Source organism: Haliaeetus leucocephalus, unplaced genomic scaffold (assembly GCF_000737465.1).
Source record: "Haliaeetus leucocephalus isolate CR32 unplaced genomic scaffold, Haliaeetus_leucocephalus-4.0 Scaffold536, whole genome shotgun sequence".
In the NCBI taxonomy this organism is placed as follows: Eukaryota; Metazoa; Chordata; class Aves; order Accipitriformes; family Accipitridae; genus Haliaeetus; species Haliaeetus leucocephalus.
The window spans coordinates 7,562,374-7,590,079 of NW_010972972.1; the positions used below are offsets into that span (position 1 = coordinate 7,562,374).

At 47.9% G+C, this 27,706-nt stretch overlaps 2 protein-coding genes across 2 annotated transcripts; one reads left to right on the plus strand and one right to left on the minus strand.

The window, feature by feature from the left end:
- The first annotated feature begins 9,151 nt into the window (after positions 1–9,151).
- LOC104837522 (olfactory receptor 52B2-like) lies at positions 9,152–13,262 on the plus strand. The gene is given in 4 exon segments (XM_010576713.1): positions 9,152–9,341; positions 11,715–11,864; positions 12,276–12,860; positions 12,862–13,262. Coding segments are annotated over 2 exon segments (930 nt in total). The 5' UTR covers positions 9,152–9,341; positions 11,715–11,864; positions 12,276–12,312; the 3' UTR covers positions 13,244–13,262.
- A 3,672-nt stretch (positions 13,263–16,934) lies between these two features.
- LOC104837573 (olfactory receptor 51V1-like) lies at positions 16,935–25,756 on the minus strand. The gene is given in 5 exon segments (XM_010576780.1): positions 16,935–17,059; positions 17,062–17,119; positions 17,121–17,415; positions 25,400–25,645; positions 25,647–25,756. Coding segments are annotated over 5 exon segments (810 nt in total). The 3' UTR covers positions 16,935–16,958.
- Positions 25,757–27,706: the final 1,950 nt, after the last annotated feature.

Below are 27,706 nucleotides of genomic sequence, written 5' to 3' on the forward strand. Positions count from 1 at the left end.
TCCCACTGGGGGTGAATTTTGCTCCTGAGCGGACCTTGGTGATAAAAAAAATGGACCTTGAGCATCAGTGTGAGGCAGGTGTGGATGGCCACCAGCCAAAGGGGCAAGGACAGCGTCTCCCTGTCCCGATAAATGCCCTATTCTGCACCGTTGCCTGCACAGCATGAAGCTGTGCTTCTCCAGTGAACCCCCTCCCCAATTCAGTAATTCTGCTAGCAAAACCCAGTTTTGCCTTCTCAGTGGCTGACTCCCGGGGGGAGGACCTCACCCTGTCTCCATCAAGAGCAAGGCATCTGGCTGCTGTATTTTCTGGGTTTTGTGGGCTGGGACCAAGTCCCTTCCCACACCTTCTGGGTCTGAGGGGATGCGCAAGGACAGACTTCGTGGGTCAGTTTCCTAGTTTCTTCCTTTTCCTCCTCTGTACCCTTTTCATCCTTTGTTCTGACCCTATAGCAGCACTCAGGGACTCTCCCATACACCTCTTTTTAATGGGAATTAGCCACGTGCACAAGCATTTGAGAGGCTGGTGCTTTCTCATTGCACGTTTGGGCACAGAGGCAGCAGACCCGTTTGGAGCTGGTCTGGACTGGGAAGGCTCTAACATCACCTCCAGGTGCCTGGGTTTACAGAAACGGGCTCAGCTCTGCTCTGCTGTGGGAAAACCCCTGTACCGGTTTTTTCCCCTGATGCAGGTGGGGTTGTGCCTGCAGAGAGTTTATCTGCCTGCCACCCCTAACCATCTCAGCTGGAGGAACTGGGAGCGAGGTCCATGCACTGGGCTGAGATCCTGGTTCTGTGTAGTAACCTGCTGCAGAAGTTACCAGTGCTGCAGCAAGTCTGCAGTCAGCCTGCACAGGCTGTGCCTCTGCTCGGTCAGGGCAGAGGGAAAGGGCTGCGAACGGCTTTGCTGTCCCCCGGGGTGTGCGAAGAGTCAGCGCTCTGAGCTAGCGGTGAGCAAAATTCCCTCCTGATAGTCCACGTTGACTGCAGCTTTTGTGCGTAGCTGTGGAAATTAAACCCAGGTATCCAGAACTGGAATATGGTCTGCTTATCTCAGTTCACTCTGAAAGTTAAGGCACCTGCCACCACTCCTGGGCCACCAGCCCAGGCAGGACTTGCTGTGATCCATCTCATGGTCTCGGAGAGCTCAAGCTTGGTGCTCAGCAGCAGAGCTGCTGCGGCTGCTGCCTCCAGCCCGGCTTGTTCCCTGTGGTCAGCCGGGGGGGTTGTGATGGCTGAAGTAACAAACCTCCATCAAAATGACTGCACAAACACAAATGGTTTAGGTCTTTAAGTTAACATTTCCCTAATGTAATTCCTCCTTGCAATAAAAATGCATTCACCATATCCCTGTGCACCATATTTCTTCATTACTGTTTTACCAGTGGGGGAAGACAGGACCCAAAGAATACAGTAATAAATATAACTGTAGATACTGAAATCTGACCATCTTCATCCACTCTGAGGCTCTTGAGCTACAATGTTCAGCACTAAATATTCCATTTCTCCCCCTCACCAACAATGGCCATTAAAGAATTTTGCTCTCATAATTTCCTCTAGTCAGATGAAATCCTCCAAGGGCATTTATTTTATTATTATGTCGTTTTTAAAACACTTCATCCATCAGTGCACCAAGTGCTGCAGTAAAATCCACTCCAAGATTTAGGAAGACCTCCATGAACCTTCTGCCTCTCACAAGAACCTTTCTGAGGGCTGAGAGGAGATTTAAATCATACCTAGACATGCTGCTAACCTTCTGAATTCAAGTATAATTGCAACACTGCAAGAGCGTCTGCCACCACACGATAAGGGCATAGCAACAGGCCTGTGCAGGGAAGACCCACAAAGAGCTGATGGGGATGGAGGTGGCTGTCCCAGAGCATCTCTTCTACTCCAGCCGAACTCAGCATGTCATCCAGGTGTGTGCTCATGCCCTGGCCCCCGAGGACCACCTCGCAGCACTCACTCGAATCCCATTTCTCTCTCACCGCTCCAGTGGCTACACTCAGCGGCTCAGATGCTTCACACCCCAAAGCATCCCAATGGGAGTACTAAAAGCTGGGTGAGTTGCCGCAGGACCTTGGAATGACCCAGGGCAGCTGGAGGGAGCTGGAATGCTAAGGGAGGCATTTTGGAGAGAGCAGAGAGTGGGAGGGGGAGGCTACTGAGTCCAGGCTCATCTGGCCTCACCTGCCAGAGCAGTGCTGGGCTCCAGGCTGCGCTGCTTCTAACAGAGCAAGCCAAACACCCATGCCCACATCTGCTTGGTCTTCACCCCATACCCAGTGAGGCTTATGGTCTGCATGGTCCAGGCTGGCCAGCAGGACATGGACAGGGTGGCAGATATTGGTCCTGAAATGGTGGGTAAAGAAGAAGAAATCTGGAAGGTGGAAGAGGACAGAGATGCAGATGTGGGACCATGCAGATGTGGGTCCCACGGGGACCAAAGAGCATGAGACAGATGTTCCTGAAAGGCAACCTCAGCACATCCCAGCAAACCAGGATGTATGACCTGACATTGAAGATGGCATGCAGCACTGGTCAGGAAGGCAGCTGTCACACCATGGACACTGCTTTTGGCTGTGTCAGCACAAGCCACCTTTGAATGGCTCTAAGATGGGTGACAGGGATCAAGTGTACACTGTCTCTTCTAATACATGAATTAGGAGTCCTCTAAAGAAGTGTTTTCGGAACAAGCATAAAGTGGTAACTCTAGATCTTCTTGCCATTGTGTGTTGCAGTTACCAAAATCCAAATTCAAATGAATAGTGGAATGAAAAAGTCCTTCCTAGGATATTTTGTATATATGAACCAATTTTGGCTCGGGAATCCCCTAGACCACAAACTGCTGAGGGCTGGGAAGGTGCCTGAGGAATTACTAAGCATTACTTACATTATTCTCTTGGCATCTGCCTAAGGCCACTTTTGGGGACCGGACACAAGGCCACATAGCTCTGGTCTGCTCCAGAGACCTGTTCCAGGGTTTCCTTCCAGTTCCATAGAACTGAAGTGGGGCTGGAAACAACCTTTAGGAATCATCTATCCATCACCCTGCCACAGAGCAGGAGCTCCTTTAACCCAACCATGTCTGGCCTGATCTCCGGGGAGAGGGAGGCCAGGAGGAAAAGGAGGGCATCTCTGGAAGGGGTCTCCAGGCTGCATCCCCTGCTGCCATCATGGTTCATGCCAGGGTGGACCTGGTGCTGTGGGGGTTAATACATCTACTCTAAGTGCTGAGAAACCAAGAGCTCTCCTGCTCCCATGGCAGGGGGGATTGCTCGGTGTTTTCTATAAATCCTCTGCTGCTGCAAGCCCTGATGGTCAGGAACAGGCTGCTTCCTTGCAGCGGAGCTGGTGGGAAGCTCAGGATGGTCGTGAGCGAGGCAAGTGAGTGGGCTCTTTGCTCTGTCATGGAAGATTGCACTGTGCCGCTGAGGAGGGCTCAGCCGGGTCCCGACTCCTCGCAGATGTGGACAGGGTCCATGATGCTTGCACCTGCAAACACCCCTGTCACCCTCCTGCGGGCCAGCTCATTTCAGCTACCGGAGGTGGGGGTTGCTCCAAGAAGCTGTGCTCTGTCCCCTTTCCAGAGGGCTGGCACAGAGATGGGAGACCTCTCAGAGACCCCCAACTCTCATGTTTCCCTGCTTGCAAAGGGGAATACGGAGCCCTGCATCTGCTCAGAGAACCACTCTTTATGCTAGAGAAGGGTGCAGCCTCTTTTCCACTCAGAGCTTTGTGAGAACACTCATTCCCAGTGAAATCCTAGGGTGCAGCTGTGGAATTTGTCATTTTCTGGAGTACATCAAGCTGTAAGAGTTAAAATGAGTCATCACTTAGAAAAGCAACCAAAAGGATTCACCCTTCTTTTCTGCTTTTCCTGACAGGCTGTGACAGGTGAGCACTCGGTATGGATGTGATCTCAAATTTGGGAGGGCCTTGTATTCTGCCAGCCCAGTCCCAGCTCACACTCTGCCTGCTTGAAGCAGACTGCTTGCTCCAGTGCGTGCTGCAGTGGGGAGCGTGCTGGTTTGCTGCATAAAAGGTGGATGAGACAGGGGACTCCCCCAGTTCTTCATGCATGCAACTGATGCATCTAGCACAGTATGTGTAAAGCATAGCCAGAGCTCTGGAGGAAGAGATGGGGCATACCAGAAATTTAGGGCAATTAAAAACGACCTCTGACAGTTCCTGTACTCTCAGGGTGGAGACTGAACTGGGAATTATGACTGCTTTAACTGATCCTGTCAGCTGTTTGTGTCTGAAGATAACTTTCTCCTGTAACTCCTCCTCCTTCCCCTCCATGCAATGTGGGGGGTGACCTTTGATAAGCTTCTTGTGAGGACTAGAGAAAACTCCCACACATTCAAGTCTGCAGCTTTGTGCGAGCCCAGGTCAATCCGTGGAACTTAGTCTGTCTTTGTAGTTATCCAAGGGTGCTGCATTGAGCCATAAACCTGTGTACTGAGACAGGGAAGGGCAAAGAGAGATGCTGTGGCTTAGAAGCCTCATGAATTTGAGGAAAGAATGGCAATATTTCTGCAATTTTCTGAACAGATAGATTAGATATTTTTAAAGGTAATGGTTTTACAGTTATTTAAGTAATTTCAAAAACTCTTCTAGACTTACAGGTGGATATTCCAGATAAGGTGACATAAACCTCTATAACAGATCTCACTTAGCTGTCAAAACCACTCATTTCCAGAGCATTTTCTTAAAAACCCTCTTATGCACTCTTTCAGTCCCACTGCCTCCCTCTCTCTTGCTTTCCATGGGATGTCCTTATAGGAGAGGGGGGGGAAACCTCTCTGGAAGATGTTAGAAAGCTGATGTGGACCACACTGAGCTGACCTGGGGCAGTGGAGACCTCACTGATACATGCTAAGGGTGCATTCACTGGCTTTGCTCCCTACAGCCCCTGAACAAGCACCCAGGGGAGCCTGGGAACCCCTGTGGTAGATGGTCCTTCAAAGCCAGACATGAGGACCAGAGTTAGGCACACAGAGAAGCCTGCAATTACCTTGGGGAGAGGACTCTAGAGATTACAGTCCTGGAGTCCTGTCCACATCTTTCTTGGCAGCATGAGGCAGCATGAGTTTACAGAAAGAAAACTTTCTGTAAAAGCAGTTCCGTCTTTCCTCCCTGTATTTCTAGTGGGAGGATGTTCAGAGACATTCTGCTTTTATATGATGTCCTTGTAATTTCCAGTTTACATTTATCCATGTACAATTTACACACGTTGCTTTGTGAGTAATCACTATCCTCCAGCTTAAGTAGATCTTTTTCCCTCCATGTGTTTGTAGATGGCCTGTGTTTTGTTGGTCTAAAAAGGCCAGGCTCTACTGGTCTCCATTCCTAAGAAAGTTGTGCTGTCCGTGATCCACCGGTTTGGCAAACACGTGTCCCCCCAGGCCTACGCTTTCATAGCCAACATCCATTTCATTGCCCCACTCATCCTGAATCCTATCGTTTACAGCATGAAAACCAAAACGATGAGGAGATGGATACTGAGGATGTTCTGCCAAAGAGGGGTCTGCAAGTCCAGGCCTGCCATTTGCCAGTAAAGCCAATGTGACGGTCACTGCCAACTGTCTTATGCAAGGTTCAAACCCCAAGAAGACCAGCCAGGAGAGGGTAACATGCCAAACACTTCTGCTGAGGTAAGGATATAAGGAAGGTAAAAGGTATATGGAAGGTAAAGAATACATAGATACCTGCGATGTAAGAACCATGGTTTATAAGAATATCTGGTTAAGGGCTCTTCAGCAGGTAAACAGAGGCCAAAGACAGGAAAAATAACAAATCATACCTAGATACACAAACCCAAAACCCCAGGAGATAACAGAGACAATAACACAGACCACAGCCTTCAGTCAGTGATCAAGGGGCGGCTGGAGGAATCAGGAGGAAAGAGGTTCAAGCAGAACTGCTGAGAAGAGGGAAAGAAAATGATCATGGGTCCTCTGGGAAAGGGCAAACTTAGTGCTGGATATTTGATGGGGCTTGTGTAAAATTTTAGGTGGGATGATTTAAGGGGCTTGTGGAAATGTGCAAAATATATTATGGACCAAAGGCAAAGGAAAGGAGGGATCTAGGTGTATCAGGAAGGAACCAGCCTGGGAAAATGTAGGGAGACTGGTAAAGGGGCTGATCAAGTGTAAACAAGTTGCTGGCCAATACGCTCTCCAGGCGATGCACCTGATCACCATAGCCTGTCCTGTCTGCTCATTAAACTCACTTCTGGCTCTTTTCTGAGTGACCTTACTGTCTGTGTACAGGGGTATTACAAACAAACATTAAGCTGGACTAACTGATGAATGGGAGGAGACCAGAACCGAGAAACACCCAAGGCTGGCACCGGAGAGTGGGCAAACAGGGCCCAGGGTCTGGGCATGGATCTGGACAGCCTTCTGGTCTGCTCCAGGGTTCAAGGGACCCACGGATGCAAGAGTGTCTGTGAACCAAGTGGGCGAGGGTCGTGTTTTGTCCTGACCATCCGTCGAGGAGGAATGGGGCTGGGGGGTGCTGGTCATGTCTACATGAGCACTGCTGGTGTCAGTGTGGGTGCCAGGGCAGGCACTGTTCTCTGTGACCACCCTTTTGCCCACCTGGGACACTCTGTGTGGCCCCAGGGAGACCAGGCTGGTCACTGGACATTCAGACTTGGTCCATTGTATGTGAGGCAGAGGACGAGGGCGATCAGGAGCAGGGGGGGCCGGGTCTGGCAAGGTTCAGCCCCTACAGACACAGCTGGACTGGTGTCCCAAACGGGGGGCTGATAATAGAAGCAGCCCCCCAGGTCTGCAAGGGGAACCCTTTCTATAAAGCAATGACTTTTGGACTCTCTGACATTAACTAGAAGTGTTGTCTTCTCTTTAAAACACAAGTGTTTTCCTCTCTAGGTTTTTCTTTGTTTCATCTGGAGCATTTTGCCTGGGTTAGGCTACAACACCAGATTTCTTGAAATAACTGTCATTCCTGAATTAGCATGCACTAATTAGTATGCTGGAGTTTCCATAAGGCACTGCAGCACAACGCCTCCTCAGACTGGCTCATTTAGACTTAGAAGATTGATTTCTTCCCACCTAAGCTGGTGGGGTAGAGCTGTTTCAAAAGGAGCTGTTCTCTTCCAGCTGACCCAGAGGTGCAGGCGCTGTGTAAACTATCTGTGGACGGACGTTTTAAAACAGTTCAAACATTTAAAAACTGGTTTTGTGTTTCCTGACAGTGTTTGTTATAAACTGTGCACCCAGCACTGTAACAAGTAAGATCATCATGTCCTTGGGAGCACTGTTATTGGGAACTATAAATATTTTTAAAAGTGGTCCAGTGGATTCCCCTGGCCTTTCCAGGCTCAGACCCCTTGGCACAGACCTATACAACCCATGAAGACACATATATGCGTCCTCCCATGTATAATGAAATTACAAGCCCCAGCTAAAGACCCTGGAGACCAGTAATTCTGCTTCTTCCAGTACTGAAGTTTTGGGTTGTTCTGGTGAGAGCTTCAGCCAGACAATCTTTGCCCAAGAGCTGCTCGGCAGAGCCAAATTTTTTCGCCAAAAAATTTCTCTGGTGGCAGTATCTTGTCCCCTCACCTATGACAGTCTGAGCAGAATGACTATTTCTTCTGGCTCCCCTCTCCAAGTAGACAAAAGGTAGTAAAGGAAGAACAAGGAAATGGGGAAAAGAACAAGGAATGATAGCAGACCACAAAGCCAGGCCAGGGGCTGCTTACTTAAACATCTGCTCTGCAAGAACTGGGCCTTGATGGCATGTGGCAAGCAGGTGTCAGGAGGACCACAAAGCTTCCTGGGGTGGTTTGCAGGGAAACTGCTGGACAAGGCTTTTCTGTGCAATGGGAGAGCACCGACTGACGGGGCCAGGCTCCCCTTTGCCAAAAAGTGGCATGTGTTTTTATGTGGCATGGAAGGAGTTCTCCACTCCTCTTTTCTTCCACGGAAGGGAGCAGCTTTCACACAGCACATGTCAGGAGAGGACAGGAGATAAAGCCAGGACCACCACGCATTGCAGCATAGCCCTATCCATAGCTAAGCGGGGCCGCATCCATTGGGTCCATCTCACGGGTGAGACCCGCTGCCCTCAGCCTCAGGGCTGTCCTCAGACCCTCCCCCTCGGCTGAGAGCTCTGCAGCATGTTGTGGATGGCAAAGGCTTCTACAAGCTCAAAAGGCAGCGAGATGAATTCACAGGACAGCAACCCTTTGAGACCAAACCAGCCTCTCTGGCTGAGGAGCCCCGCTGCTTTTCTGCGTCGAGGAGCACCACGGCACGTTTGCCTTGTGCTTAAGCTCTTCCCCAGGGACCTGCTGGTGGTCAGGCTGTTGGGATGCTCAGAGCTCGGCCGGGCTCCTTCCAGCGCTCCCACGCTGGCGCAGGCCGAGCCCAGCCCCGCGGCCCCGGAGGGATTCCATCCATCGCGGCGGGGGAGGGAGCCCGGGGGCATCGGCTGGGGCCGGGCCCCGTCCCGCCGGCTGGGAGCGTCGCCAGCAGCACCGGGCAGCTGCCAGCTCGGGATCCCGCGGACTTCCATCCCCCCTTTCCGCGGGGGGTTCTGCCGCGGCTGGGGCTGGGTACCCCGGGGAGGCGGCGGGCGGGCGGAGCGCGGCTCGTTGCTTCCCTCTGCTGGCTGCTGCGGGAGGTGGGATGCGGTATGCGGGAGGTGGGATGCGGCATACGAGATGCTCCCGGCCCCCGCCGCTCCCGGGCCCCGCTGGCCTCAGCCCACGGTGGGGAGCTCCTCATGTTAAACAAGGACGGGGGGGGGGCATATCTCTGCTTTGGGGACCACAGATGAGAAAGCAAATCCCTGGGGTCACACAGGTTGCCCCATTCCAGATGCACCCCATAGGTTCTTTATCCCATGTCAGGACCTTCACTGAAAGGTTGTTTCTCCTTTTGTTCTTCCTTTTCTCATTTTCCTCCTTTTTCTGAAGCAGGGAGACAGTCCAGAAGTAAAGTCTCTATGACAGGGTCCTCACCTGAGTGGCTTACTGAAGGCCTTTTGCAGAGGATCCCCAATTAAGCCTCTGTCAGAGAAAGGATGCATGCGCACAGAGACCTGCACACCACACACACCCCGAATACAGCTGCTGCATTCAAAAAGTGGCTGTGCTTTGATTTTGAGACTTTCAGGTTGAAAACCCAAAAGCTGAGGAACTTAAACCCTATGCCTGCTTTCCAGACCTGAGCTGAAGCTTGCCACCAGCGTGGCACAGGAGAGAAGAATCCCTGAAAGCTGCTGGGCAAAGACAAAACCTGCTGTCCTGGGGACTGCTCTAGGTCCAGGTGCCTGCGTGCAGGGTGAGAGAGAGAAATGAGGTGAGACCAGCCCCCCCCCCCCGAGACCCCGTGAGATCTATGTGCCACTGACTCACCCACAGGGAGGGATACCCAAGTTAGGTGTGGGCCATAGATAATTCCAACTTTACCAGTATAAAATTCATTTTCAGGCATTAGAAAGCAAGTGTTTGTCTGCATATGCCACAGATATGTCAAGTGGGCGACTGAGGCTTGGGGACCTTATTTAATTAAAACCATGAATACTTACACTAGAGTCAATCTGAGCCAGGGGTTATATGTGCTACAATATCTGTGCTGGCGCTGGACAACCATAAGGCATGCACATGCCAACAGCTGGTGACAATGACTTTTTGCAAATAACCCAATTTTGGGGAGCTTGAAAAATCTAATCTTGAAACATTGATTCCCAAGATGTCAGGTCACAATTTTCCTGAGAAAGAAAAGGAAAAAAGAAAAAAAGGAAGAAGAAAAGGAAAAGAAAGTATCTGGCTGAAAAAGAAAATATCTGGCTAAAGTCAATCTGTCTGGGTTCATTTCAGCAACTAAATCTAGATTTATTGCTTAATTTAAGGTACCCAACTTTTATTTTCTTCACAGTTTTATTAGTTTCCATTCCCTCATGACCTTTCTCTCTGCTCACCCACTTGTTGACCATTCCTATTCTTTGTTAATATTGTATTTTCTTTTTATGCCCCCAAAGAGAGTCCTAACAGAGTACAAGCCAATGCTGACCACTCAGGCCAGGAATGGCAATGAAAGCCTGCTGCAGAGAGCAGACACATTTACTGTATTAATCACCTTGGTGCTTGAAGCAGCAGAGCCTGAACACCCACAGAAGCAGGCAGAGCAAGGATAGAGGCAGTGATGGCAGCAGATCCTGTGTCATCTCAGTAGGGTTGGCTGGAGGAGGTTAGCATCACTCATCTGTGTGTCTTCAGCCATCCCACCTCATCCCAACCCCACTGTGAAGGGGATGATGATACAGCACTCCAAAGGCTTTGTGCGCTCCGTCCCACGCCATAATCTGCAGAGGCAATGGAAGGTAATCTCTCACCAGGCAGCTCACATTAAAGGAGTTCCACTCAAACCCCCATTAATTTTGTATGCTTTCCATGACACTTGTCCAAGCAGCACAGACCAGAACTCTGCCACTCCCAGCTGCATGTGAGCCCCATGGGGACTCAGGGGGAGCGTGTAAATATCACCACCTCCCTGCTGGTGTTCCCTCAGGTTCAGAGGCAGATATCCTCATTCCTGGCTGTCATGGGAGCTGGTGAGTTATTCGCAGTAGCTGTCATTCGGCAGGTTTCTGTGGCTGAGGTGCCTGCTTTGATCTAGAAGGTAAAATTCTGCGGTTGGGAGAAACACCCCTGGACCACTCCAGTCTGCAGCTTTAGGGTCTGAGATGAAAAACACCATTTTCCAGGCAGGGTTTGTCATGTAAATGCTGCTACTTTGGCTCCAGGGTCCTTCTCTGACCTGAAGGGTGTGCTACCTGCAGCATCTACCTGCAGGAGAGTTTCCCAGGCTCCACCTGAATTAACATTTCATGCAGGAAATCACAGCCTGGCTCTAAAAACCTGATATCTACCTCATAACCTCATGCTGCCTTTCACGTATAATTCCCAATAAGGGGACTGAGATGTGCATTCAAAGAAGCAAAAGACTATCAGCAAAGGTTTCCGCTGTCATCACCAGACAGGTTATTGCCAGTCAAAGCAGCTGGAGACCGAGCCCTGACCACCCGTTGTCTGCGAAGGGTTCATGGCTCTTCTTCACATTTCGACTAGTTTGGCTGATGCTGCCCTCACGGGTGGCTTTGCTATTTCTCTGGAAATACTGCAAATCACCTTCTGTGTCAGGCTGAGCAACTTGCAGAGGAAGGGGAAGCACAGACAAGAGTCCCAAAGTAGCACCAAGGAGGAAGGCTGCAGCAGTCCCTGGCATGCACAGAGACGACTCTGCATGCACAAACTCTGCGCATGTTGGGTCTGGAGCATTTGGGTTGGTTTGGTGCGCGTCTGGTGGCAGATGTGGCCAGCTGAGACCAGAATAGGAAGACGTGACACAGTGTGGGGCAGATTATGCTAGGGCAGCACTCTTGGGTTCTATTTCACCCAGCTGCAGTGCAAATGGCCCCCCCACCCCATTATGCAGCGGGGCAATCCTTGGGCTCTGGCATGAGCAAACACTGAGGGTCCTGAGCTCCTCTGTGCAAACTCTGCCAGGATTGCACAGCTTTCCTACCAACAGCTGTGCTCTGCCTTAGACCTTTGCTTCTGACTTTGCTTTAAAATTCAGTGGCTGTTCTGCCTCTCTGGCACATGGTTGTTCCCTGAGATCACCTACTCTGCGGGGTGCTGATCTTCCATGCTGCTTTGTTTTGCACAGGTTCATGGATCATCCTTCCATATTGATGTGATGCAGCCAACAGTAAACAGCCCTGTTGACCTGGATGCTGTGCAAGCCTTCCCTGCCTTGCAGGGATCCTAGTCTGCCGTCATGCAAAATGTGGTGTGAATTAGTGAGGAGAGAGGTGAGGTAGGTACTGAAAGAAATAGCATGTCATATAAAATCAGTGTCAGTCAGTCCTGACTTGTCTCCTGCCTCATATGCTTTTGGGTGCTACAGAACAAAAGCACAATAAATAACAGCAATTGGAGCTGGAGGGGCTGGATTCCTGGGTGCTTTGCCAAGCTTTTGCACCAACTTGTGAACTTTGGTAAATCACTTTGCTGGATTTCAATATCTGAGGCTACAAAATACACTTTTAAATTTAATTTATTACTTGATTTGTAGTCAGTATCTCAAGCATGCTTCCCTGGCATGCGGGGGAGTGTTTTTTTAAAACACTTTGGGATCTAGAGAAATAAAGTGCTCTAGGGAAACTTAGGTAGGTTTTTCTGTATTATGAACTGTGCTCCCTACCTCTTCCCCTATTTTCACTTACAGGGAAAGGAGCCCAAACTAATTCAGTTATCAACCCACCATGGTGGCTGTCAATCAAACCAGCTTACAGCCTGCCTCATTCCTTCTGCTGGGCATGGCAGGCCTGGAGGACCTGCACATCTGGCTCTCCGTCCCCTTCTGCTTGGTGTACATCGCAGTGCTCCTTGAGAACGTCATCCTCTTGTTTGTCATTGTGACAGAGCAAAGCCTCCACAAGCCGATGTACCTCTTCCTGGCCATGTTAGCGGTGGCAGATCTCATATTATCCTCCTCCACAGTGCCCAAAGCCCTGAGCATATTCTGGTCCCTTTCCAAGGAGATGTCTTTCCACGCCTGTCTTACCCAGATGTTCTTCACACACCTGAGCTTCATTGCAGAGTCGACCATTCTGATGGCCATGGTGTTTGACCAGTACGTGGCCATCTGCAACCCCCTGCGATATGCCACAGTGTTCACGCACTCGGTGATAGCCAAGATAGGGCTGGCTGGAATAGCCAAGAGCTTTTGTGTGATGTTCCCAACAATATTCCTCCTTCAGAGGCTGCCATGCTGTGGACACAGCATCATGCCACACACCTACTGTGAGCACCTGTGCCGACATCTCTGTTAACATCTGGTACGGCTTTGCCACCACCCTTCTGTCCCCAGGCCTGGATATTGTGCTCATTGGGGTATCGTACGTCCTCATTCTCCAGGCTGTCTTCAGGCTCTCATCCAAGGATGCCCAGCTCAAGGCAGTTGGCACCTGCAGCTCTCATGCCTTCATTATATTAATGTTCTACACACCAGCATTTTTCTCATTTTTCACTCATTGGTTTGGCCACAACATCCCCCATCGTGTTCACATCCTGTTGGCCAATCTCTATGTGCTCCTGCCACCTATGCTAAACCCCATCATCTATGCTATGAAAAACAAACTAATTCGAGAAAAGGTGTCCCAGGTACTCTTCAGGACTGGGCAAGTGCAGTGACAGGGATGCTTTTCCTTTGAAAGGAAAGCACAGAGAAATGCTCTGGACCAAAGAAGCAGGGCATATGCATGTGAAATAACACAGTTTCCTACCTTTTTTAGACTCAGCCCAACATCACTGCTGATCAGATTTCCTGCTAGATGTTTCCTCAGACTAAATTGCAACACTAATGAAAAAGGAGAAGTTAGTGGGGAACCACAGACCAGAATTTGGGCTGATGCAATCTGGTGTTATACCATTACCATCAGAGCTTTATCGATAGGTTTGGTTGGACCTACATGGTGATGAGATGCATGTTTTCTGCTTGGACTCTGCCACGGCCAGCTCCCCATTCAGTGCATGTTTCTGTATCTTGTATTTCCATGTTTTCAGAAAATATCAAACATTTTCCTAGGTATAAGCTGAGAAAAACATATTGTATTGTATTAAATGCAGGAACTACTGTTCAAGTTTCTCTGACCTCTTCAGTGCAAGCTAGATAAACATAATCAATCATTTCAATTTCCTACTGCCAAGAGTCAGCGCTGCTGCCTCTGCATCACTGAATTTTTGCTAATTTGTAATGGTTGGAGATCTGCCCCCAAATGAGATCTTTTTCAGGAAAACAAAACCAAACCCAGAAGTTTTTATAAGTGGGGTGAATCATTACAAAATGGTTTGTGGCTCAAAGTTCTGCATCTTCCCAAGAGCCACATTCAAGACCACACAGGTGAGCAGGTCACTCCCCGTGCAATGGCAGCATTGATGTCTGTCCTCCCCTGCTCTGCATCCCATGTAGCTCATGATGCTGAGCAGTGGCTTAAGCTGCCCCTCCAGACCCTTCCCTCCTGCCTGCCACTGGCGGGATCTCCCTTCTCCAGTGACCTGGTTGTTCTCATTAAACCTGGAAGCTCTTGATATCCCCATGATTGTTCTGTCTCTGTCAGACTTGGTAGAAAATAACCAGAAAATTAAGAGTTTATGTGGAAGCTGACAGACAGACACAGATGCATGCACCTTGTTTTCTTTGATTTACACAGGAAGGTGAATCAGATGTAAAAAAATATGAAAACTGGAAGAAAGAGGAGATTGATAGGGATTGGTATGAATACTAATGTAGGAAGTGTGGGAAATTCATACAGGGTTGTTTGGGTTTTTTTCACACAGAAAAATCCATAACCAGGAGAAAGAAGGACTTTAAGAGAGTTGTTTTCTAAGCAATAACTGAAAAAAGAGAATTAAGAAATTACTCAGTCACCATATGGACAGTGAAACTGTCAGTCAGGGTGGAAATGCTCAGGAAATGTTTGGCTTGAGGAAAAAGCCAGGTGCTAAAGCTTTACCATGTGCAAATGATGAAATATTCTCCCTCCAGGAGTCTCAAAGAAGACATTAAAACAATAAATACAGGAACTTTCTCAGATCTGTGGCTGCAGATGATTGCTGTTTAAGAATTTGAAAAGATCTTGGTGATTTTGCTGCCATGCAATGTGTACACATTTCTACTTGCAGGATGACCCACACAGTCAGTCCACAGCTCCATCACTGCAGGGACCAGCCAGAGCCAGCCAGGGGCTTTGCCACTGGGACGTGGTCCTTACCTGTCCCAAACCCCAGGACCCCAATGCTGCCAAGGGACAAGGATCACTCACACATGACTGAGTGCAGGCTCGTGTCAGAAAGAATACTTGCTTTCCTGCTCAGCAGGTCCCCCTGGTCCCTGTTGGTTTCTGATTTGATTGCAATATTGCTAAGCAGAGACATTGTCCAACAAGCAAAAAAAAAGGAAAAAAACCCAGTATAAATTCCTCCTATTTGTGGGGCAGGAGCTGAAGCAGAGAATTACAGAGAAGTGCATCATGTCTGCAGGTAACGGGAGAGCTTCTGGGAAAGAGGGCAGCTCTGGCAACTTTCTGGAGGAGCTGCAGCCTGGGGCTGGGTAGGTGGAAAGGAGAAGATGGACCAGTGGGTCACAGGGCTAGGAGAAGCAGCTGGAGCAGAGTGTTGGGAGGGGAAGGTGGGAAGCCCACACGTGGGACTACCAAGCATTCCTGGGCAGCCCAGATTTCCCAGAGACATTTTTGAAGCTCTGCTGGGATGGGGAAGGGCTGGGGCCAGATCCCACTTTAGTCTGGAAGTCTCTTCCACTTGTGGACCAGAAAATCCTTCATTTCACCATCCCCAACAGAAGCAGATACAAGAAACTCCCCATCGGTATGGTAATGAGAAATCTCATGGTCCTAGGACAAGCAGCATTGGTCACGCAAGGCAGGGCCATGTGATGAGTAGGGCTAGAACACAGCAGGGACTCAGGGTGATAAAACAACTCTCTGAAATTCATCAGTCCATGAGGATCAGCGAGAGACCTCTGTGTGTTAATCCACCTCTGCCTTCAGCATCCAGTGTGAAACAAATGAAAATGCCTCTGAGCAACCAGAGCCAGAGGAATTCCTCTTTCCCTCGAAGGCATGCAATTAGTAGACCACTAATGCTCTTCAAGGATGGGTCTTGACCATGTATGTCTTGTCCTTACTACTATCTCTGTCCCACAAAGCTGTGCATCAGCTCATCCTTTCAGGGTCTTCAAGGAAAAAACAGTGTGAAGTATGGTTCAGCCTTCCCATGGCACATTCCAGGAGATGGCAGATGCAGAGCCTTTGCTCAGAAAGGTGTCTGGAGGCAAAACTTGTTGAGCTCACACCATAGCATAATGGGTATTAAATACTGGTGAAATGGGACATTTGAGTGCCAGGCAGAAAAAAGAACTCCTCTCTGCTCCAAATCCTGTTTGTTTGTTTACATGGAAATAGAAATACATGATAAATTCATGGCTTAATCATACAGGCATTACTAAGAAAGGAAACACCCCAGTTCTCTCTGTTCGTGGGCTGACAGCCCATCCTGCACACAGGTAGCAGGGTTTGACATGCCCTGGGAACACTGGGCTCACAGTGCAGACATATACTTGTACTTTTGTGCATGAAACCCCAGGGAGACCTATGGCAAACCCATCCTCATGGTGGGTCTCACAGCTTACCCAGTCTGTCTGAGATGATTCATCCAGCGGGAATCCCACCTCGAGGACCTCCCTTGTCAGCTCCTCTGCAGACCCACAGACCTGGTTCTTAAAACTGCCTATCTCGTGATAGCCTGCATTTGCTTTTGCTGGTTAATCTTTAACTCTCCTTTATACCCACTGAGAATAACTGTTCTTACTGATAACCCCTTTCTGATCCTTGTGATGGCTGTGTTCCCTAATTAACTGATACAAATTGCTGATATTCCTAGCATAGTATTGGTGGATATATCCAGTAGTCTGCTGCAACATTTTAAACTTTATTGAAGTATTTATTCTTTCCTTTTTTTTTTACCAAAGAAAGCTGACAGAACATCATTTTCCATTAGACATTATTGTAAGAGGAAAATCAATAGAGAAAATTATGTTTGGTTAAAATATTTACGCAATTACGTCACTCAGTTATATGCATTTCTTCTACTTAATATCTTATGTGTGCAATGCAAGAAGCCGCATCTGACCATAAAAATGGCACATTTTTTAACTGGGATTTTATTGCTCAAGTCTGAGCAGTTATTCAAGTTGGCACCAGGTGATGAGTTTGCCCTTAAACTTTTAACCTAATTCTCATTGCCTTTCTGAGCTGTGTGACTCCTCTGCCACCTGCAAGGCTTTACTCACCCATGCAATCATGGTCAGACCACTCAGCTCTGATGCAGCTCACAGCATGACTGTGGAGTCACATCTGGCTTCTTGAAGCTTTCTGGTGGTTCGGGTACAGATCTGTTTGGTTTTCACACTGTACACGATCAGGCTCATCATGGTGGGACCAGCAAGCAGATGTTAGCGATGAGGATGTGAGCAGTGGGAGAAGCACTTTTTTCCAGACTTGTGAATCATGGACAGACTGATCACTGTGATGTCAAAGATTAGGATAGCACAGACGTGGGAAGTGCAAGTGTTCAAGGCCCTGGACTGCTCCTTCTTGGATGCAATACTCAAGACAGTCTTAAGGATCATGATGTACAACAGAACAAGTAACAGTGAGTCTAAAGCCATTGAGGAAAGAGCAAACACTTGAGCCATAAATGCCGCAGTCTCATAAATGTCACATAAATGTGACTGAGCCACCCTGATGATATCCTGGTGTAGACAAGAAAGCGTGCAAGAGACCATTTACTCAGCAATATTGCAGCACCTTCAGAAGAAAGGAGGCCAGGAACACCAGAAATACCACCTGGATGGTCAACCCCACACCAGTCTTGGTGCCACTGAGATTGTCAGGAGCGATGTATGCTTCAGGGGCTGCAGATCACAGCAGAGGTCAAAAGCCACAGCCATCAGCACAGCATATTCGATGGTGGAGGTGTGGATGAAATACATCTAGTTGAGGTATGCATCAAAGTGGATGGCTTGGTAATAAAACCCACACAGCCCAGGCTCCAGCATCTCCAGCCTGCCCCTGTCTGCTGTACTGGGAGACCCAAACTGGACCTAGTGCCCAGATCTGGTCTCAGCAGTGCTGAACTGTTGGGGAACCGCTGCCCTGCAGAGCCTGCGTGCCCCAGCACCCCCAAAGACCCACCACTGGCCACCTCTGCTGCAAGGTCTCCTGGTGATGTTGGGGTAACTTGTACCCACCGGGACCCCAGGCCCTTTTCCACAGATCTCCTTTCTAGCCAGACAGTCCCCATCTAGAATAAAAGCACACATTAAAACGAAATTTAAACCAAAATCTGTGGGACAAATCTATTCAGACCCAAGGCCCCCTGTGGCAACAGCACACTACGTCCTCAAGCACTGCTTTTATTTGTGCTAATTATCATTAATAATAACAACTGACTGTTATGACTCAGTTGTATATTTGAACTCTGTGGGATTTACTTTCTAGAAACCTCACATTTCATAATCCCTGAACCATTCTGATTTCAGTAAGATTATCAATTCACAACCACTTGTATTTACAATCCTACTATCTCAGCCGTCCCAAATAGCTTTGATGCCCACTTACAGCCTCCTCTTCAGGAGCTGTGATCAGCGTAAGTCACAGCTAGCAACCCTCTCATAGAAATACCTCCCCCACTTCAGTTGGGAGTCCCTCTGTTACATATAGTAAAGTGATTTTTTTTTTTTTTTCTTTTCTGGAATTTCCCATGGAAGAACAAAAAAAAAAAGTCTCCTGCTAGGCTTGATTGTCAATCTCGAAAGCCTTTTTGTCAGAAGTGTGATATCCATACTTCCCAGAGACAGACAGAGATAACCATTCATAAAACACCTCGCATTTCTAGCAGCACTCACAAAATTAATACAGCCAGCTGCTGTATTTTTCACCAAATCATACAGTTTACACCTGAAGGGGAGCTGAAATCTAAATACTCAGAGTTGAGTTTATCTTACAATTCATGAGAAAGTAAAAATGGAAAGGCTCAAGAGGCCAAATTGGTCAGTGATCAGATCACATCTCTCGTACAGCAATCGCACACGTCCCACAGGCAACCTGGCTCTGGATGCATCCCCACACAATGTCCCTTCTCTCAGTACCACATCACCCATGACTGCTCTTCAGTTTATAAACACCACTATAAACTCTCCAGTCTTTTCTGCTATCTACTTGTGTTTTTCCCATCCTGAATGTGAATTTTATTCTATTTGTGGTTTGGTTTTGGTTTTTTTTCTGACCATTCCTTCAGTTTTTCAGAATTACCCTGGGCACTAATATTTCTTTTTTCTGTGCTTCTGGAGAGGCTGTGGATTTAATAAGTATTTCTTTGCTCTCCTACCCAGGCTAATATAAGGTCCAGGATGCTCATTTAGATTCTCATTTCATCTTTCTTCGCAGCAGCACAAGAAATGGGATTTGAAACTTCCCCATAATGGTTCAAGCTCAGCAATATTCTCTGGCTCGTTTATGAAAATACTATATCATATGCATGCTAATTCATCTCAAAAATTAAGAGAGATATTCTTTTCCCCTATGTACAAACTTCGTTACCCTTCCACACAAGAGAAACGATCTGATTGATGCAGTTTGTATCTGATAAATCCATAAAAGTTTCTGATTGTCTCATTATTTGCCAAAAATCATTATTTGATCATTCATTTATGTATAAATTTTCTAAGGATTGTGACTAAATTTTAATCTACAGTCTAGGTGCAAGGGTACAAACATCTGAGGGAGTCCCTAGCCGGTGAATTGCTGGCAGCTGGGAGGTTTTTCCAGCAGCATCATGAAGTTTGGTGGTATGAGGACCTGCGCCCTGTCCCCAGGGCGAGTGGTGCAGCCCAGACTCCTCCGGGCTGTTAAACTGTGCACGACTCCAAAGATAGTGACCATGACCAGCCCCCCAGCCAAAGATGCCCCGAGATGGTCCCCACAGCTCCACACATCCGACACCTGGGCTCCAGCCCCTGCCCAGGGCAGTTTGCTTGTACAGACTTCGCTTGTGCTGGCCCCCTTCCTGTACTTTCCTACTGGCTGCTATTAGAGTGTTCAGACCTCCTTTTTTTTCCAATTTTAAAGACTTTTTTCCTCCACCTTTTTCCATGTTTCTGCTCTTTCCTCCCTCCATCCCCCTGATATCTGAACAGCAGTGATGAGATAAAATTGCTTTCTTTAGTAATACTTGAGGCCAAGATGAGGCCAGTCATCAACCTCAGTATATTACTGTGAAATAGAAATGGGACCATTGCCTTTAGCAGAGTTTCTCCAGATTCATGCTAGCTTCACTGAAGAATATCAGGGTCTAAATTCAAATAAGGGAGGACAGGCTATGTATGTCACTTCAGGTCCCACCATGCACAAATGAGAGAGTGCACCCCAAACTCTTAGAGTAATTGGAAAAAGTTTCAAGAGCAATATATTACTTAGTTTTCTATTGATGACTAAGAGCAAAGTGAAGAATCTGAAAGACAAGACCCATCAATAGAGTGATTTTTAAGCAAACATCTGGATAGATGGATGCCTAGACAGATGTTTTCTTACACAAGAAAATGGAGCATCTGCTGTGGCCAGTGCAGCAGAATCAAAGCATTCTGCTTGTCATGATCTTTGTGTAGCACTAAAAATCCCTTAAATGCATTTTATATGAGAGGTGTATGGGCTCCTGAGGGAGGATTTATCATGGAGCCTGGCGATCCCCGTAGTGATTTACTCAGCTGGGAGTCTCAGCTGATATTTATCTCTTTAAACTGCAGATCACCTTTAACATTGCACAAGCAGTGAAACACTCCTGTGTGTTTATTCAGTCTAGAACAGTCTTTGCCTGTTTCAACTTCTGTGCTTAATTTACTTTCAGTATCTCAGATTGTAAAAGACAGAAATGGAAGAATTCACTACAACAGACTGCCGGTGGTTCACAAGTATGCTCCTGCTGAAGGGGGGGGCTGTGGCAAGGCAAGCCAGGCACTGGCCCTGTTTAAACAGAATAGCAAACATTGTTATACACTTACACATCTTCCCAATACAAACCTCCCACGGTAACAGCATCAATAACTAGTAAATCCAAGGAGTGCAGACTTCACATCTTCTGAGCCTTTTATATACATATATGGAAATGTAGTACTCAGATCACCACCAAAAATTCTATTCTTTATGGTATTTACAGATACAGCCCTTCTGCTGGACCTTGGATCACCACCACAGAGGCCAGGTTCCACTCTTAAAGCCACAGATATAAACTATTTGGCCTCTATATTTGCGGTTTACGGCAAGCAGACTGCTCCTGCCCGCACATCAGGAGGTTGCTTTGCTGCACGCACGAGCTCTCTTCCCCATGCCCCCTCCATCCCCTGGGGTGGATATCCACCAGCCTCCCTCCTCCTGCCTTTTGGGGGAACCAGCAACTGGCCAAATACTGGGGTCTCCAAACATTTGCTTCCCAAGTTAAGATCAAAGCAATCTTTAAATCCAAATACAGGTTGAGTAGAACTACGCTGAGATGAGCGCCTGGGTCTGTTGCCCCCTTCCTGCCCCATGGTGGGCTGTCAGCACTCCGCGGGCTGAACACCTTGCTCCAGAGGGGTCCCCGAGCTGGTCCCACAACTGTCCCATGCTCCCAAGGTGCAGCAGGCAGCTGGACCCCATCACGGCATATAGCATTAACAGCCCAAGTGACCCACAGTGACCGAGATGGGACAGAGTACATCTTAAGTTGTCTAAAAGGGAGAGGGACAGACACAGGGCTGCAGGCTGTGCCTGGGAAGGACGCATAGATTGCAGATCCAGATGCCAGGCTTTGGCCACTTGCTGCAACATCTGTATGGGGATTTGCACAGCTGTCCCATGGGCCAGGCTAGGTGTCTAGTGTGGGAGACTGGATCAGCCACGAGGGTACTGGTCACCCAGTACCTCTGCTGGAGGAGCCCCCCCCCCAGTTCGGTGGCACTGGAAGGAGGGAGAGGATCAGAGCTGCTGGACTCGTCACGCTCCTCAACCTCCTGCTCTGCCAGTCTGACACTCACCACTGCCACGCCATGCTGACGGCTCACATGGGGATCAGCACCAGCCTGACCACAGCCATCCCCTGCGCCTGCCTGTCTTTCTGCAGCCAGCACTGAGAAAAGCAAAGGTGGAGAACTCAGTGCTGCACATGTCCCCAGGGAGGTGGATGGGTCTTGCACCACAGGAGACTTCCCCAGGCCCTGCTCACCCCTGCCATCCTTTGCTGATGGCTCTGGGGCAGTGAGACAGGTAGACATGCTCCTTTTTGTGCATGTTGGGGTGTGGAAAGAAGATGAGGCAGAGCCTGTCCAGGGGGGGAGGGAGGAATGTTTCTGCCATTGCATTTCAACAGGTAATCACCTTGTGTTCAAAGCAAACAGAAAACATCCAGCTCTAGCGGTTGGCAGGCACTGCAGTGTTTCAGCACGCAGCCCCACAGCCACACCAGTGCCTGCAAACTCAGCGCATTCAGGGTGGAGAAGGATCCCAGTCACGCATGAGTTACAGACACCAAAGGGTCTGCACAGTCACATCCCACTGCACTCCCAGATCACTTGGACACAGCACTGAGCCAGGCTCTTGGGGTGGCCGGTTGCTGATTTAGGCAGCTGCTGCACTGAAGATTTCTCCTACAGCTCCTGCCTTGGTGATGGTTAATAAAGACACAGCATCCCTCCTGCACTGACAATGCACATCTGTCCCCGAGGGTAGGATCCCAGTGGTGGTCTCTGTCAACAGCCCTTCATACCACCAAGGATGAGCAGAAAAAGCTTTACTGGGTTGGAGCTGGGACCACTGGGGAGGACAGTGTGGCACCCTGGGAGGGCTCCTCAGCCAGCTCCTGGGACATGGCCAGAGACCGCAGGGCAACTGTGTCCTCCAGAGCCGCCCACCCGTGTGCACCAGGGTCTGGAGGATGGAGAGCCCAGAGCTCCCCAGGAGCGGTGGGGGCACACATCTGCCCTGCAGCCCCAAAGGCAGCTGTCCCAAACAAACATGGGAAAACGAAGGAAACCTCACCTCATCTCAGGGCTGGATTTCATGGCAACCAGCAGAACGCCATAAAAGTGAAAACTCCCGATTCCACTGGATGCTAAAAACAGGCATTAAACAGAAATGTGAGATATGTGCCATAAATCTCAGAGCCATTCTTCTTAAGCTATATTTAGCTGTGAAGATTGCTACCCTTCAGACTGGAAGAACAGCTTGCAAGTTTGAAAGATTTTTATAGTTTTTCTGACTGTAAGTTCATCTAGTAAGAGACAGCACCTCTCACCACAAACTATATTTGTCTGACATATTTGCAGCTACATACTTACAGTAGCTATGTATTTATATTTTTGTAGCTACAACACACACTACCTCTGCTAGCTCTTCCCTCAGTTTCTGCAGTCTTGACTGGTACAGCTGCCAGCCGTCCTGCCCATAGTCTCCTCATGGCCCCAGATTATTTCTCAGGGACTTATGTCCAGCAGTTTGCTTTGCACTTACTGGAGCAGGATGCTTTGGCTGGCATCAAGGATAAAGCCTGTTGACTGATGCTCAGGAAAGAGTCAGATGTGTTTCACATTCATTTCAGTTAAGGACTGTTAGTGAGGGAAGGGATGTGCATCTTTTATTTCTCAAATTCCTCCTCGCTTGGGATGTGTGGCCTTCTTGTGCAACAGGATTGAAGACCTGAGCAAAAGGAGGAGGTGAGGTTTCAAATCTTGTTCGCAATTCTGCCCAAAGATGCAGGGATTTCATTTTGCTTTAAAACGCTGTGCTGAAAAATACTATTAATCAGTATACAGGCTTTTCTTGGTGCATATGTTTTTTAAACAGCTAAAAGTGTCTAACAATGAGTTAGAACTATTTAAAAAAAATAAGTATTGGTAGAAAAAGACAGTATGGCTGAAGAATAAGACCTCAGATTGAAATGAGGACATATGTGATGGTGAAAGCATTTCCAGTGGGCAGTGATGCTTTGTCCCTCGTGATTTTATCAAGTGAATAATTTTTCAATAAAGTGTAATGAAAAAGTCCATGTATTATTCAAAATGTTGTACTGCCATTTCAATGTGGCTTTAATAAGTGAACAAAGTATAGCAATCGGGTATTTCTCCTTCTCAAATGTGAGCTAGGGGTCACAGCCCCACACAACAGAGACACACTGACCTCTTCCTCCATGCCCTTGGCCCCCCCAAGGATAATGGTTTCTGTCTCCGGTCCATACCAAAAAACACAGGCTGGGAAAATAGGGACCTTCAGAGTCCAGGCAGGGTACCAAAGTCAGACAGGAGGTTCCTTGTCCTGGTGAGGCTCCTGCTATTTCAAGGAAAGAAGAAACACCAATCTGTATCTGTGGGCATGAGGAAACTCCTCGTTGAGTTCGCAGCAGCAGGGGAAAGGAGCAATGATACATGATCATTGTTGTGTCAGGGGTTGCACAAGAAACTCAAGGGACCCTTAAATCTGAAATTCTCTCCAAAATGAGCTGCAAGATGCAGGGGTGATACAGAAAGTGCTTTACGCAGCCCTGAACCACCATCACCCTGAGACAGGCAGAATGGAGAATCAGAGCAAGGTGCCCTCAGAAGCATTGTCTGACACACAGGTTTCCCTTGTGCTTTGAGCCTTTGCACATTGAACAGAGCAGGTCTGCTAATTTTTTTTTTTTTTTTTTTTTTTACACCTAAGGGCTAGTGCCCATTTGCATGCAAGATGGCATTTTAACATTGCCTGTTGGCAAATCCAAAATGGCTTTAGGATTTACCTTTCAAGGTAAAACATGGTGTGGTTTTTAACCGTGACTATAACTCACCGCTGGAACAAGTGACAACAGATGGTAGTGAATGCTCTCCCTGAAGGCGTTTCATCCAGAGCCTTCCTAAAAGATCTCTGTGCCACAAAATAGTTTGTGTGGAACACAGAGTCTTTGAGGGAAATGTTAGAGCTGAGGTAACAGATGACATCAGACCCATCCTTTCAGCTGTCTTTAAAAGCTGCGTCCTGCAAGTCAGAAAGAAAAAGCATATCTAATACAGAGGAAAAGGAACAGAAAGAGGGGAGATTGCTGGAAAACGCCTACCCTGGGAACCCTCCCAGCCCTGACTCTTCTGAAGCTCACAGTGGATGTGTTATTGATAGGAAAAGTTTCCTGATTCCATTGGCTGAATTTTAGAGATAGTGATAGTGTTTTGCAGCTGGCTGCACACAAGCTACACAGTGTGTCTACCGCAGCTATGAAACACATACGATGATAAATATAGTTGTCTTCTACTCAGTAATTCAGTATTTCTAGAAGCCCTTTGCTATGGTTTGACACTGGGGGGCAGCTCAGCCCCACACACCCACTCGCTCATTCACCCCTTGATGGGATGGAGAGAGAGTCGGAAAGGTAAAAGTGCAAAAATTCATGAGTTGAGATAAAGACAATTTAATAGGTAAACTAAACCCACCTTCCTTCTTCCCCACTCTTTTATTGCTGAGCACATCCTATGGTCTGGGATATCTCTTCAGTCAGTTGGGGTCAGCTGTCCCAGCTGTGCCCCCTCCCAGCTCCTTGTGCACCCCAAGGCTATTCGCTGGTGGGGCAGCGTGAGGAGCAGAAAAGGCACTGAAGTTGAATGTCAGAAAGACAATGGCTACAGCAAAGCCATACCAGTTATTGAATGCAATGTCTGCACATCTGCTTGATCAGACAGCAGGCGATGGCAGCCTTCATAAGAGGCATCTGCACAGAGCAGCCAGACCAATCCTGCCTATCCTGGCACTGGTGAGGACAGAGGAGTATCTCAGCAGGTAGCAGATGGCCGCACAGTGATGAAAGGGCATGACCAGAAGCACAGAGGACTCCATGAAGGAGAAGGAATTAAAGTAAAGCTGAACAAAACAGGCTCTGAAACTTGAGAGAGACAAACCCAAATCAGTGATGGACAGGAAACAGCATACGAGCTCGTGGGAGCTCAGATCAGTCCCGATGACAGAGGATTGTGCAGTTCCCTACAAGTGATGCAATGTAGACGTGAGTAAAAGGGATAGAGAGCCAGACATGGGAAACCTCCAGCCCCCAGATGGCTGTTGGGCTGAACAGCATGAGAGGAATGAGAGAAATCGGTTCTGCTGCAAGATGACATGATGAGCTAAAGCACAAAAAGGCAAGGTAATCCTGTAACCAGTGAACCAAATAAAAAAGCATGAACTAGATGTGATCCAGTATCATAATCTGCCAAATCTAAGCAAACAGATATACGTTAGGCACTCTGGCTCTTTGAGAGTGCTGCAGTACAAGCTCTTATTTAAATGAGAGCTTGATGATACAGAAACATACCATTAAAGATGTAAACATTGCACTTCGCTGTGGCAAGAATAAATACCACATACCTACAAGCCCAGTAACTTCTTCATTTGCCTGTTACTGTGATAGATATCAACATGGAATGTTACTGTTGTTGTAAACATCATTAATCTAAGGAAAAGGGAGGAAAGTTTGCAGTTGTTCCCCAGATAAATAATGACTAATCAAATGTACTGGGTGAAGCAAAGCCATTTGTGCCGATTTTATGTGCATCCATGGCATTTCAGGGCTTCTGCTTTATGGAATTGAGAGACCTTGTGTCACTGATCCATGTTCTTACTCCAGAAATAAATAGGAGCTCTCTTTACATGAAGAATTTGGCAGTGCTGCCAAGTTGTCTAGACTCTGCCCTGGCTGCTTCCAGTCCTGCCGCTGGAAGAGATGCAGTTTCACACCAGCTGTGGCTTCGCTCTCCTCTCCTCCCACACAACACAGGCTCCAATGCATTGGTTTCAAGGAGCTCTGAGAACTCAGCTGAGGAACCACATCTCCAGGTGCTGATATATCACCCACCCCTCCCTTGCCTAAACACAGCCAGGGAATATACTCCAAGTCTTTACACAGATTGCCCATACTTTACAACAGACGCTTGGAGAAACAGCTGACAGGAGAGCTGTATTGCTTTTATAAATATGTAGTGCATCCACACTGGGACAGCACAGAAATGCTCCATGTTCGTTTTATCCATGGAGAATTTCCTAAGCACCCGGAAGGTGCACAGGACTTCTAATCTGAATATCTTTCAAAGAGCAGTAAAGCATAATGAGACATCACAATATAAATCTGAATAATTCATACTAGACATGAGGTTCTGATTTTATGCTGGGCAGGTAAAACTGACTTGAGAGGATTTGCCATTGTAGTTGGGAAGCAGGTTTCTGAAAACACAGCATGCTTTGAGGTAGCAGGGGAGACACAAGAAGTTTTAGCTGCTGAAGGCAGAAAAGTTTGGTAGCTCAATTAAAACCAGGAGCACATTTTTAGTCATGATTTTTGCATCATCCACTGCCTGTTACCAATGTACTAACACAAGGCTTCAGCCCAGGGTCTCTTACCTGAGTTGAAGTCTGAGTGCTGTCTCTTGGTGCACATGAAATGCTGTGGAGCACAACAGGAGACTGCAAAGCAGGGCCAGGGTTTGCAAGTTGAACCTTTTGTTTCCGTCCCTGCTCAGCAGCTCCATGGTTAGCACTCAGAAGGATTTAAAAGAAAAAATGCAAACTGACAAGACACAGGAACAACCCCTGCCATTCTTCAGTGCACATCCAGATAACATCATCATGCTAACACAAATGTACTGCAGAAGAGTCAAAATAGAGACCCCATAGCCCAGTACCACAGCAGGGCCACTGCTGGCCACAGGCTTTGTACTGAGTTTGCAAGGTCTTAGGAACGAGGCATGCCAGGTTTGCTCTCTTTGAACTTGTCCTGACCTGTCTGGAATTATGTTTTACCAGATTTAGCACTAATGGCAATTTTTATTATGGCTATGGCTTTTGCTTACCATTGTATAATACAACCACAGTTTCAGTTTTATGCAGACAGTAGCAAAAAGTAGCTATTCTGTGCTGAAGGACACACATTTATAACTTCAACATAATGGTATAGTGCTGAGAAATACATATCTGGCAGGATGGCAGGGGCCTTGAGAAGTGGGAACACAGGATGTGGCAGAGGAGTGCAGGCATG